The sequence below is a fragment of the Hyaena hyaena genome, unplaced genomic scaffold, assembly GCF_003009895.1.
Source record: "Hyaena hyaena isolate Hyena2069 unplaced genomic scaffold, ASM300989v1 scaffold_636, whole genome shotgun sequence".
In the NCBI taxonomy this organism is placed as follows: domain Eukaryota; kingdom Metazoa; phylum Chordata; class Mammalia; order Carnivora; family Hyaenidae; genus Hyaena; species Hyaena hyaena.
Window position 1 is genome coordinate 447,931 of NW_024081268.1, and position 13,592 is coordinate 461,522.

The 13,592-nt window shown below is 36.3% G+C and overlaps 1 protein-coding gene across 2 annotated transcripts in view; it reads left to right on the top strand.

Moving 5' to 3' along the window:
* The window catches only part of PLOD2 (procollagen-lysine,2-oxoglutarate 5-dioxygenase 2), a 97,410-nt gene that overhangs the window by 35,265 nt on the left and 48,553 nt on the right, over nucleotides 1-13,592 (top strand). For both annotated transcript variants that reach the window (XM_039216491.1, XM_039216490.1), the window contains exons 2-3: nucleotides 7,768-7,859; nucleotides 11,665-11,801. In XM_039216491.1, the coding sequence (XP_039072422.1) occupies nucleotides 7,768-7,859; nucleotides 11,665-11,801 (229 nt within the window). The remainder of the gene's footprint in view (nucleotides 1-7,767; nucleotides 7,860-11,664; nucleotides 11,802-13,592) is intronic.

A 13,592-nucleotide genomic window follows, 5' to 3' on the forward strand; every position in this document is an offset into this window, starting at 1 on the left:
CCTTGCTACCTATACACCGTGGCTTTGGTTTAATTGTCATAGTGTTTAGGTGACCCAGTGCTTAGCAACAAAATTTTCAATAGGACTGAGCAACACCATACACCATGTTTTTAGTAATTGGGAATCTTGAGTTCCAGCCCTAGATTGGTTACCACCTACCTGAGCTGCAAGATCCTGGACAAGCCTTGTTTTCTCTTGAGGTCTTGGTTCCCTCCTTTGTAAGGGAATTGGACTTTGCCAGATTGTTCATGAGATCACAATTTACATTAAATTAAAATAACTGTCAGTGGGGGAGCAGAATGTGATTGCTTTATGTACCAAATACTTCTCTGGAGTCTGTTTGTGGAGTCTTTTCTGTATTTCTCTAGCCTGGCCTCTGAACCCCGAATCTAATACCTAGCCTTTTATCAGACATAGAACAAATTAGGTCCCTATTGTCCTTTTCAGATGAAGACTTGTTGCCTATAGCTAGAAGCATATTAGGTCTGGCACCCTCAAGGCCACACTTCCCCAGAAGCAACCATCCATTAGGAGGACTCCTAGGATTCAGCATATAAGTTATACTTGTAGCTGTGACTTATTACAGTAAAAGAATATTAAGCAAAATCAGCAGAGGAAAAAGGCACATAGGCCAATCCAGTGGAACCAGACACGGCTTCCAACGGTCCTTTCTCAGCGGAGTCACACAGGATTTGCTTAATTCTGCAGCAGCTAGCTGTGACAACACATGTGAAATGTTACTTATTAGGAAAGCTCATTAGGGACTCACTATCCAAGGTTTTTAGTGGGGACTGGTCATACAGGCAAGTGCTGTACCAAAATTCCAAACTCCTAGAAAGATAGCAGGTGTTCAGCATAAGTACATTGTTAGTACAGTTTAGGCACAGTGAACCATTCTTACTGGGAATGGTAGGAACCTCCCCAAGTCCAGTTTTCCAGATGGCAGCCAAGGACCAACCATGCAAGCAGGTCTTTCTAAGGATAGAAGTTTCAGGCTTGCTATGTTATCTAATTTCTACAAGTGTAATAAAACTCAAAGTTTGCTTCTAGCCTCTTGACTTCTCTCTAGGAAGTAAATCCACATGAAGTGTTGGAAAGAAATGGACTTTGAAGAATAACAGAAGTTCTACTCCTGGCTTTACTACTAACTTGTTGGGTGACTTCAATGAAGTTGTTTAACTTTACTTATTTATTAAAGTTTATTTACTTTTGAGAGAGAAAGAGAGAGAGACCCAGTTGGGGAGGGGCAGAGAGAGGGAGACAGAGGATTCCAAGCAGGCTCCATGCTGTCAGCACAGAGCCTGATACAGGGCTCAAACTCAACAAACTGTGAGATCGTGACCTGAACCAAAGTCAGAAGTTTAACCGACTGAGCCACCCAGGCACCTCAAATTGTTTAACTTGTTTTCTTTACTTGTGAATTGGAGATAATAAAGCTAACAATGTAGGGATTTTTTTGAAAAAAATTACTTTATACACACATCTACATGAAGCATAGCATTACTTATCCCTGAATCTATTCATTCAGCAAATGTTTATTAAGAACCTACTATATGGTAAACAGTGAGAGACCCTGGAGTATAGTGTTGAGAAAAAGACATCCTGTTAGACATTTATAGTCTAGTTGTGTGGGGGGGGAGCTTTAATCTCAAATAACAATATGAATATTAATATACAATTTGTGCTAAGCTCTCTGAAACAGAGGTAGACAGTGCAGTGGTCAGGGATGGTCTCCCTAAGGAAATAGCCTATGTGTAAGAACCTCAGATTTCAATAGGCAGTTACTCCATCAAGAGATTAGATAATGATGTTGCATAGGCTCTTCTCTTTGGATGGGAAGGAGCAGGCATTGTTGGAGAATCAAAAATGGCCTGGGGCAATTGGAGCAGAGAGAACAAACAAGGGAGAGGTAATGGATGATATTGGAGAGGGCCACAGTCAAAGGACAACACTGAGGTGATAGAGCTTGGCCACAATACTAAGAGCAACGGAAAGCCATTTAAGGGTGTTTAGCAGTGGAATAACATGATTGGATATCTAGGTGTTTTGAAAAGATCACTCTGGCTACTTTGTAGAGATATGACTGGAGTGGGTTAAGTGGGTTTAAGGAGGCTATTCTAGGAGCTTGAGCTAGTGATGACCATAATTTGAGTTAGTGTTGTAGCTGGCTTGGAGGTGGAGAAAAATGTAGACATTTGAGAAGGCATATCTGCATTTTCTTGTTAAAACATTGGATTGAATACTTAAGAGCAGAATTGTTTTATTTTTTTTTTAATGTTTTATTTATTTCTATGAGAGAGAGAGACAGAGTGAGAAGGGGAGGGTCAGAGAGAGAGGGAGTCACAGCCTGAAACAGGCTCCAGGCTCTGAGCTGGCAGTCAGCACAGAGCCCGACACGGGGCTCGAACCCACGAACTGCGAGATCATGACCTAAGTGAAAGTTGGACGCTTAACCGACTAAGCCACCCAGGCGCCCCTGAGCAGAATTGTTTTAAATAGGTTGGGTGTGTGTTTCAGTCATTACTAGCATCATAAGATCTAGAGTTGGAAGAGATATCAGATTCTTGAGTGTATAACTCTGGTAGAGAAATAAATGGAGTTATAACCTGCCAAGGTTTGCATAATACAGCCTACCTTATCCATGTATCTATTGAGTAGGAATAAGGAGATACTATATATGTACACATATGTAGACTTTACACTGTGTCAGCCAGTTTGCATATATTAACTAATTTAATTACCACAGCAAACCTCTTAGGCAGGAGATATTATTACACACATATTGTAGATGAGATACAAATGAGACACACATAGGTGATTAATTTCTAATAAATAAATGGTAGAGCTGGGATTTGAACCCAGGTATTTGTCCTCAGATTCATATGGCCAACTACAGTGGCAAACTATGACTCTTAGGCCAAATCTGGCCCATTGTTTTTGTAAAGGCAGCCATACATACAAATATGTATGTTTTATATATATATGAAATATATATATCTCATATATATGACATTTAAAAAGTATTTTTGAAAAAGAAAAAAGAACAAAAGACTCATAACAAAGATTATATATGATCCACAAAGTCTAAAATATTTATAATTTGGCCTTTTACAGTGAGAGTTTGCTGGCCCCTGCACTATGCTAACCATTACTAAGAAGATGCATACGTTCCTTCAGTAGATCAGTGAGAGTTACTGATCTTTATAGATGAAAGACATAGCTGGTCATAAAACGAGTTAGTTGCAGAGTGAGAACAGTATGAACACCTATGAAGGTGCCATTGTAGAATTATTTTTCTTGATATCTTCTGATTTACAGTTAAAGACTGGTTTGACTTTGTGTAGGGAAAGTTTCTTGGAAAGATAGGAGATTTAGCCTTCAGTATTGTTTGGGATCAAAAGCAGCTGGGCTGGTGCTGACTTCCTTAATGTGATGTCTCTCATTAAGATAATGAATTTTGGATGAATTTTATATACTGCTTTAGTATTTGGAGACAGGATATATTAACAAAACACTTTCTATTTTAAACTCATGCTTTGTTTTTGAAAATAAAAATTACATCAGCACTACATATTAATAAATTCTGCTCTTTATAAACAACTATTTGGAGAAAAAAGATGGCTCTTTAACAATGCATTCCCCCAACCCCCAGAACTGTATTATTAAAAGAGAATATAGCATGTTTTGGCCTTTCTAAATAAATTGACAACTTGATTTTGGGAGAATTTCTGATATTCACCTGAGTTTTTATAGAGAGCTGTTTATTTAGCCATTTTACTATTTATTAAATGTTAATATAATGATAAACATTTTGGGGGATTATAAAGATAATGATAGAAGTCTTTGTTTGTTTTTTGCCATGATGTGATTTTCATTGATATATGGCTATCTAATCTACCACACACTATAGATGTGTTACATGTTTCTTGCTCATGCAAACTGTATTAACCTATTTTAATAGGGTCAGACAGTGGCCATATAGGTTCCATTTGGTCACAGTTGAGGTTCCATTTGCCTTTTCTTTGACACCATTGTAGATTGATTTGATAATTATTGATGGATGCCTTTTATTCAAACCCATTTCCTTGCTCAGTCATCTCACATTATCATTTTGGTTGTGGTAGGTGGAGTCAGTAAAGTACTCATGATAGTTGCTTAAATTACAGTATTGTTTGGTTAGAATATTTTTTTTTTACAAATAGTTTATTGTCAAATTAGTTTCCACATAACACTCAGTGCTCATCCCCCTAAGTGCCCTCCTCCATGCCCATCCCTCCTCCCCACCACATCCATCAGTCCTCAGTTTTTGTCAACATTCAAGAGTCTCTCATGGTTTGCCTCTCTCCCTTTCCCCCACCATTTCCCCCCTTCTTCTCCCCCTTGTTCCTCCGTCAAGTTCCTCCTAATCCTCCTATACATTCAAACATACGATATTTGTCCTTCTCTGCTTGACTTATTTCGCTCAGCATAACACCCTCAAGGTCCATCCATGTTGCTACACATGGCCAGATTTCATTGTTTCTCATTGCCATGTAGTATTCCATGGTATAGATAAACCACATCTTCTTGATCCATTCATCTGTTGATAGACACTTAGGCTCTTTCCATGTTTTAGCTATTGTGGAGACTGCTGCTATGAACATTGGGGTCCATGTGCTCCTATGCATCAGCATTTCTGTATCCCTTGGGTAAATTCCTAGCAGTGCTATTGCTGAGTCATAGGGGAGTTCTATTGTTAGTTTCCTTAGGAACCTCCACACTGTCTTCCAGAGGGGCTGTACCAGTTTGCATTCCCACCAACAGTGCAGGAAGGTGCCCGTTTCTCCACATCCTCGCCAGCATCTAGAGTTCTCTGATTTGCTCATTTTAGCCACTCTGAATGGCGTGAGGTGGTATCTCAGTGTGGTTTTGATTTGTATTTCCCTGATGAGGAGGGATGCTGAGCATCGTTTCATGTATCTGTTGGCCATTGGGATGTCCTCTTTGGAGAAGTGTCTGTTCATATCTTCTGCCCATTTCTTCACTGGGTTATTTGTTTTTTGGGTGTGAAGTTTGGTGAGTTCCTTATAATTCTGGATATTAACCCTTTATATGATATATCATTTTCAACTATCTTTTCCCATTCCGTAGGTTGCCTATTAGTTTTGTGGGTTGTTTCCTTTGCCGTGCAGAAGCTTTTAATCTTGATGAGGTCCCAATCATTTATTTTTGCTCTTGATTCCCTTGCTTTTGGGGATGTGTCAAGTAAGAAGTTGCTGCGGTGGAGGTCAAGGAGGTTGTTTCCTGCTTTGGTTAGAATATTTCTACTTTTTCATCCTTCCTCTTATGTTAAAAGTATTCTACTGCATATTTTTCTATGAGTTTTTGATTGGAAATTGAAGGATTGTACATGAAATTGAACTCTTTTAATTGTAGGAGTCTCCAAAAATACACAAAATAATCCACTTTTAATAGTCCTTCGATGTGGCCAGTCTTGTTTAATCTTTATCCTTCTTCTCCATTGCCTCCCATCAACCTCAGATAGTTTTAAAACAAGTTGTAAATACTGTATGTTATTTCATTGGGTAAATACTTTAAGTATATGTCTCTAAATTATAAGAATATGTCTCTAATTATAAGGACCATTAACATGATGAAAAATTAACAGTAATGTCTAATGTCAACAAATATCCAATTATGTTCAGATTTTCCTAATTTTCTCAGAAGTACCCTTCTGCAGTTGGTTTTAAAAATCAGGACCCAACTAAAATTCATGGTTTACATGTGGTTGAATTATCTCTTAATTCTGTTAATATACTGTATCAATTTCCCTTCCATTCTTTTTCCCCTTTGCCGCTGATTCTATAGGTCAATTATGAAATCTAAGTTTATGTCAAATTTAGGTTAACATTTTTGACAAGAAAATGTCATAAATGGTGAACAAGTTAGACTCTTGAGCTGAGCTAATAAGAAATAAATCTTATTTATAATAATATATAATATAACAAATAAGATTTATTTCTTATCACAGTAGTTATCCTGAATAGCAGACAAGAGGAAACAGAAAGTTATATGTAATGCTATTAATCATGAATTTTTTTAACAAAGTTACTAATTCACTATTTGTTTTTTTGTAATTAGCAACAATAATGAAACAACAGGAGTCCTTATTTGGCATAAGATTGCCAGACATAGACTACCTATTTTTAACTTTGCCTTCTGAGTCATTGGATTAGGTAACATTTCTGTCTACTGAGTGGTCTGGCCAACATTACTTTTCCTATTAAGGATGATGAAATCCTTGCTGTTAATTTTATACTGAAAATGATAAGTGTAAAAATTCATCTAACTAAAATCTAAACATGTAGATAATTCTTACGATTTATGTATAAAAGTTTAAGGTAAGAAAGCTATCTTTAAATACAGTAATTTTATTACAGGGAAAAGAGACTTTAAGTACTCATTTTTACTCTTATAAAATCTGGTAGTCTCCATTTTAAAATTTATTGTGAATGGTAACATGTCAAATTTTCTTAATCAGATAACCCCTGTTTGAAACTTCACAAATTAAATTTTGTGTATTAAAAAAAATAATAGTTAATTAGGTACCTGGGTGGTTCAGTCAGTTAGTTAGGTGTTTGACTCTTGATTTCGGCTCAGGTCATGATCTCTTGGTTTGTGAATTGGAGCCCCGCATCAGACTCCGTGCTGTCATCATGGAGCCCACTTCAGATTCTCCATTCCCCTCTGCTCCTTGCCAGGTCATGCATGTGCGTGTGTATGTGTGTGTGCTTGCACAAGTGCTTGCTCTCTCTGTCTGAAAAAAAGACAATGTGGTTCTTTAAAAAAAAAAGAATAGTTAATTGAAAAAGTACTCTTAAAATATATTTACTTGGGGCCAAACAACTTTATGAAAATAACTTATTTTTCCTTGAATATTTATTTCTCATAGTGGTGAAAATTATGTGAGAAATACCTTTTTCAAGAAAAAAATCTAAGAACATTGATATTTATCTTTATGGAAACATTTTCCTTTCTTTAGTTGACAAGTGAATGTTTGAATTTATTATTTCTTCATGTGTATTGCACCTATTTATATTTTATTGCTTTACTTATTTTTAAAATTTGATGGAAAATTACTTTGTTTTATATGAAATTGTTTCTAATTGAATTCTGTAATGGATTAATGCTATTTCCAATAATTGCCTATTGCTTAGCAGACAGTTAACACCTTGTGAATTTTGTGTTATTGGAAACAGGCGAGTAACAATCAAACGGTACAGCTCAGTGCATAGAATGATATAAAGATGTTGACTTTTGCTTTCTTAGTCCATGGGTCCTCCTATGTCCTCCGTTTAAAAGAAATGTCCCAGCACTTTTGATATTTGCTAATGTACTTTGTTTTTTATACAATTTTCTACATGCTTTTTCCTGATAAACATTTTCCTTAATAGCTATTATGGATCTTTTGAATGATTCCTTAAATCTGTCTCCTTCTACTAATGAGTGGTTTTGTGTTGGATTGAAAATCATTCTCCATTATAGAATGGTGCCTAAAAGCTGTGTATTTACTAGGGCAGCACTGATTTTGTTTCCTTTATTTGTTAAATAAACAACAAAGCACTGAATGCCAAATATATGTTTTTGTGGCTACTAAGACTTTTCATCACAAAAATGAATAAGAGGTAGGTGGGTAGGTTTGATGATTAATCACTGTAGTGGGTTGTGAAGTGGGAGCATTTAATCTCTTGGTAAACCATCTTATGTTAGTCCCTTCTGTCTTTACAGATAAATTATTAGTCATAACTGTAGCAACAAAAGAAAGTGATGGATTCCATCGATTTATGCAGTCAGCCAAATACTTCAATTATACTGTGAAGGTACAGTATATCTTTTAATTCACGAACATGTTAGAATATGTGACTGAAGTACGTTTTTCATAAAAATACCAATAGTCCTACCACCACAATCTACAGTCCACACAAGGAAATTGAAATTTGGTTACATAATTACTGAATTTGTATATATAATTGATTGTTTTAAGGATACATTTTGGCCTTATTAATACTCTGCCACTTAGACAATGGTTTCTTCATATTTGCTAATGCTTTTTATCAACATGTTCTATAAAACAACAGAAAATATGTTTATGTTATATTTATGTTTCTTTTGAGGGGTGAAGTACAAGAACAGCTTAACAGATTTAATAGTAATTTTTTTCATTACTGGGAAGAATTTTTTTTTTCTATAATGGGTATGTCTGTCATAGTATGTTTGTTTACAGAGAAGTAGAGACATGTCTGTGAAGGGGACCCTTTTCTGTTCCATTATTGAGAGTTGCCTTTCCTGTTGTTTGTTTTAGAGGAATTTGAGAACATTATAAAAGCATAAAAGTTTTTTTTAGAAGAGTGATCTCCAGGGGAATATCTTATTGATAAATGATCAGAGGAAACCTGGGAAATTTGGTAGAACTAGTAAACTGAGCTGTGAAAGGCCTGCCTTTTTTATTTACTTATTTATTTTTTTATAGGAATGAGGCTCTGTCAGCCAGGTCTTTTCCACAAATAAGAGGCTGATGGGGAGGTATCCCAGGTAGGAAAACAAACAGACCGACAAACTGAAGACATTTATAAAAAAAACAAAAACCAACACACACACAAAGAAACAAACAAACAAAAAACAACCAAAGAAACAAAAAACAACTTAAAAAAAAAAGAAGGAAAGATTGTTTTGCCTAGGAAAAATTGAGCTATTCTAGTATGTAATATAGAAATAAGGTAGTATTTACTTACATAACCCCTAGGAGACTAGGTATGAATGTTAATATGTAACAGCTATTGAAGAAGCTAAACTCTGCTGGGAAAGAGATCTAGTGTTAATAACCAGATACTTAATGCAGGATAAATGAGAAGTATGTTAGACATTTGTTAGGGATGGAGGAGAAATATAGTAATATGTACTAATAGGAGGCATTCTGGAATAACAAAGAAATCAGGGTAAAATAATGCTGAATAATGCTGAAATCCCAAAAGGAAAGATTGTTAGACTTTGTGCTGGGAGGGTGTGGGATGTTCCTTATGCATGAGGCACTGTTTGGAACTTTATATATGGTGTGCCATTCAAACCATGTATGTTAGATATTACTTTGTTTATGGATGAGGAAAACTTGCCCCAGGGTGTATAGCTATAAAATGTTAAATCTTGGACCCCAGCCCATTTGAGTGATTCTTGCTGTTTTCCCATTATGAAATGCAATAGTTCTCAAAGCATGAACCCCAGACAACCAGCATCAGCATCATCTGGGAAATTGTTAGAAAGGAGATTCTCAGACCTGACTTCAGATCTACTGAGTCACAAAATCTGGAGTCTGTGTTTTAACAGCCCCTCTACATGATTCTGATACACACTAAAGTTTGACATACTGACTGAGTGGAAAGAAAATAGAGAATAGAGCTTAGCAGAGTGCATGGCACAGACTGGGCTCTTGGATGTGGCTGGGCCTGGTATTAGTGCAGTATTGGAGAAGTCCAGAGGGTTTTGGAATGGAAGTGTAACAAATCACGGGCCAGAGGAGGCCAGTTTTTAGGGTAAAAACTAATAGTTCTATTAGACCAATACTTCTCCTAGACTAGCCCCAGTATGAATCCAGATACACATCAGTTTTGAGTTTTCTTGTTAGCAATTATCCCCAATCTGCAATAGAGGTAGTGTAGTGATGAAGTGATAACTAGAAATCTGAGGCTGGCAGCCCGGTGGGCTTTGCCAGCCAGGTTTATATTGGTTCAATGTTTATTGATATTGGAGCTAATAATGTTTTTTTCTAACAAACAACAAAACTAAAAGGCAACCTACTGAATAGGAGAATATGTTTGCAAATGATATATCTGATAAAGGGTTAGTATCCAAAATATGAAGAAGTGATACAGCTTAATACCCCAAAAACAGATAATGTAATTAAAAAATGGACAGAAGTCATGAACAGACATTTCCCCAAAGAAGACATAAGATGACCAACAGACACGTTTAAAGATGCTCAACATCACTAATCATGAAAGTTTTTTTTTTTTTGCAAATTTTGCAGAATTTTGCAAATCAAAACCACAGTGAGATACCACCTGACACCAGTCAGAATGGCTAAATTCAAAAACATAAGAAACATTAAGTGTTGGGGATGATGTGGAGAAAAAGGAAACCTCTTACATGGTAAACTATAATGTAAACTTGGAATGTAAATTGGTGTAGCCACTGTGAAAACCAGTATGGAGGTTCCTCAAAAATTAAAAATGGAACTGCTTTATGACCCAGTAATTGCACTACTGGGTATTTACCCTCAAAATACAAAACCACTAATTCAAGGGGATACATGCTCTTCTGTGTTTATAGCAGCATTATTTACAGTAGCCAAACAGCCCAGTGTCCATTGACAGATAAATGGATAAATAAGATGTAGTAGTGGTTATATGTAATGGAATATTATTCATCCATAAAGAAGAATGAAATCTTGCCATTGGCAACAGCATAGATAGAACTAGAGAATATAATGCTAAGAGAAATAAGTCAGTTGGAGAAAGACAAATACCATACGATCTTACTCATATGTAGAATTTAAGAAACAAAACAAATAAGCAAAGGGAAAATAAAAAAGAGAGAAAGATAAACCAAGAATTAGACTCTTAAGCATAGAGAACAAACTTATGGTTACCTGAGGGCAAGTGGGGGGGGGGGAGTCGGGGGAAATAGGGAATAGAGATAAAAGAGTATACTTATGGCGAAAATAAATAAGATAATAAATTAAAAAGTAAACTCTAAAAAAATAAAAAGTAAAGTTTATTTGGTCTATTGCCTATTTTAATATAAAAAAATATTTTCTAAATTTATTTTACCTTTTGTGTTTAATTTCACTCTCCCTTAATTTCACAAATCTCCCAGTAACATCATTATCTTGGGAACATCAGACTTTGTTGTGATGAAATTAAAATCCAAGGTGTGTGTGTGGCAGAGGGGGGGCATACACTTGCCGCTCCCTCACAGCTGGTGTGTCACCGTGTACTTCCACTATGACACAGCTGCTGGGGCTGAGGCAGACGGGCTGAGGCTACAAGTGTAGCTTCGATTAACTGTGCTTAGGCACTTCCTTGCATGATGAGTTGTTATTAAGCTTCTGAGGGTAAAGTAAGTTTAAAATTTAGAATGAAGGTGACATCTGACTTGATGCCCTCTGTGTTTCCTTAACAACTGATTTGGTTCAGTGATTAGGAAAATCACTTAAGGACCCTGCCCAAAACCCTTCTGGGCTTGGCTTTTGCTGTTCCTCATGCAAATTTCCTGCCAGACTGAAAAGCTTTACAGAAAGTTTCTGAATTTTCTTTTTAATTTTAGTCTGAACAAGTAGAAATAAGACAGGAGAAATATTTTCTGTGCTCCTCACCCCCTTGACCTCCTTGGATTAGAGTCTACTCTTGAAATGGTAAAATTGGGAATGACATTTTAGGGGATGGTTAACACTGAAGAATCATGACCTAAACTAAGCATCAAGTGTTTTTCTTGGTAGCATCATGATTTAGTGATTTAGTAAAATGTTTGAAGACTGGATACTATGTAATATGGTACACGTTGCTAATGAGTTCTGTGATACTGCTATAACTTGAGTTTTGCTCAGTGATGAATTGTTGATTTCATTCATAGGTCCTTGGTCAAGGAGAAGAGTGGAGAGGTGGTACTGGAATTAATAGTATTGGAGGGGGCCAAAAAGTGAGATTAATGAAAGAAGTCATGGAACATTATGCCAGTCAAGAGGATTTGGTTGTTTTATTTACTGAATGGTAAGAGAAAGAACTTATGGATTTTTAAGTCTACACTGAATTATCATTAAAAAGAGTTGAAATTCATATTTGCAGATTATATATTAAATTATTTTATTCACAAGGAATAATTATTTTAAAAAGTAGATTTTACTCATAATTATAAAACTATCATCAGGGCACCTGGGTGGCTCAGTTGGTTAAGTACCTGACTTTGGCTCATGATCTCACAGTTTGTGGCTTTGAGCCCTGCTTCGGGCTCTATGCTGACGGCTAGCTCAGAACCTGGAGTCTGCTTTAGATTCTCTATCTCCTTCTCTCTCTGACCTCTGACCACCACCCCCCACCCCCCGCTCTCTCTCTGCTGTCTCTCTCTCTTTCAGAAATAAATAAAAAAACATTAAAAAAAAAAAACCCTGTCATCTAACATAATTATGTAATGGATCAAGTCTAATGGGTTACCATAAGCAACAATGAGAAAATACAACATGATCTAGCATATAAGAAAGGCATAAATTTTGAAATGAAAATAGACAATGAAGTCCCACTGTCATCAACCAGTAAAAGTTTTGATAGTCTATATATTTGCTTCCTTAGAATTTCCCTAATATCTTGCATGAAAAAAACAAAGTTCTGCCTGTAGCTAACCTGTTCTTACAACATGAGATGTAGAATAGCTGGTGTCAGCTTGTATACAGAGAATTTTTATACAGAATCTATTATTATATATATATTTACCTTTGGAAAAAGAGTAGGAAGCTCACAATAACTAGTTAGAATAAATATTGAGTATGTTTTGGTTTAAAAATAGGGTGGAGGCGCAGCTGGGTGGTTCAGTTGGTTAAGCATCTGACTTCGGCTCAGGTCATGATCTCTTGGTCTGCAAGTTTGAGCCCAGTGTCAGGCTCTGTGCTGACAGCTCAGAGCCTGGAGCCTGCTTCGGATTCTTTATCGTCTTCTCTCTCTGCCTCTCCCCCATATGCACTCTTTCTCCATCTCTTAAAAATGAATAAACATTTAAAAAATTTTTTAAAAATGGTAGATTTGAAATAGCCAGTTTGGTCAGCTTGAACTTGCCACATGTACATTTTGATTTTCATTTTGGGGCAAATTTTTCTTGTAAAAGTGACCACATATGAGCTAGTAATGGTTTTAGATTCTTAAGCCTCCTTTTGTGTTTTGGAAGAACCTCTTTCCTTCCACCTATACCTTCCTGTCCCATTCCACTTCCCCCAACCCCAGTCCAGGACTTAGCCTTGGGAAAAATTGGTTTAATAAGGTGCCAGTTTGTTTTTCTTAAGTAAAGGGATACCTCGAGATATCTGAAAGCTGCTTGCAGTTGCATTTATTCATTTAGATGATATTTTAAGACCCAGCGTGACAAAGAGACAACAGTAAAATTTTAAATGGAAGGCTAGTGTGTGTCAGGCACTGTTAGTGTTTGGAATATATCAGTGAACCAAACAGACAAAATTTCTGACAGTTTCCTCTGTGAAAACAGTCAGGTAACTGAAAATATCCAGGCCCAACTCAGCCAAGCCACTGTCTGAGAAGAATTGTTAACATGTTCTCTATCTTTACCTGCTGTGTCTGTTCTGCTGGAAAAGCCTAGGGATCATGAGAAACTGACCGAGGTAAAGAAGGATAGGCAATTGCTTCCATTCTAGAGCTTTCTTTCTCCCCTTATTTATTTACTTGTTTAAACAACACCCTTTAAAATAGTGTCATGTACAGAGTGATAAATCCAGTTGAAAATTATGCGTAACCTAAGGTCTGAGAGAAATGGATAAGCCTATTTATAAATTACTTGAA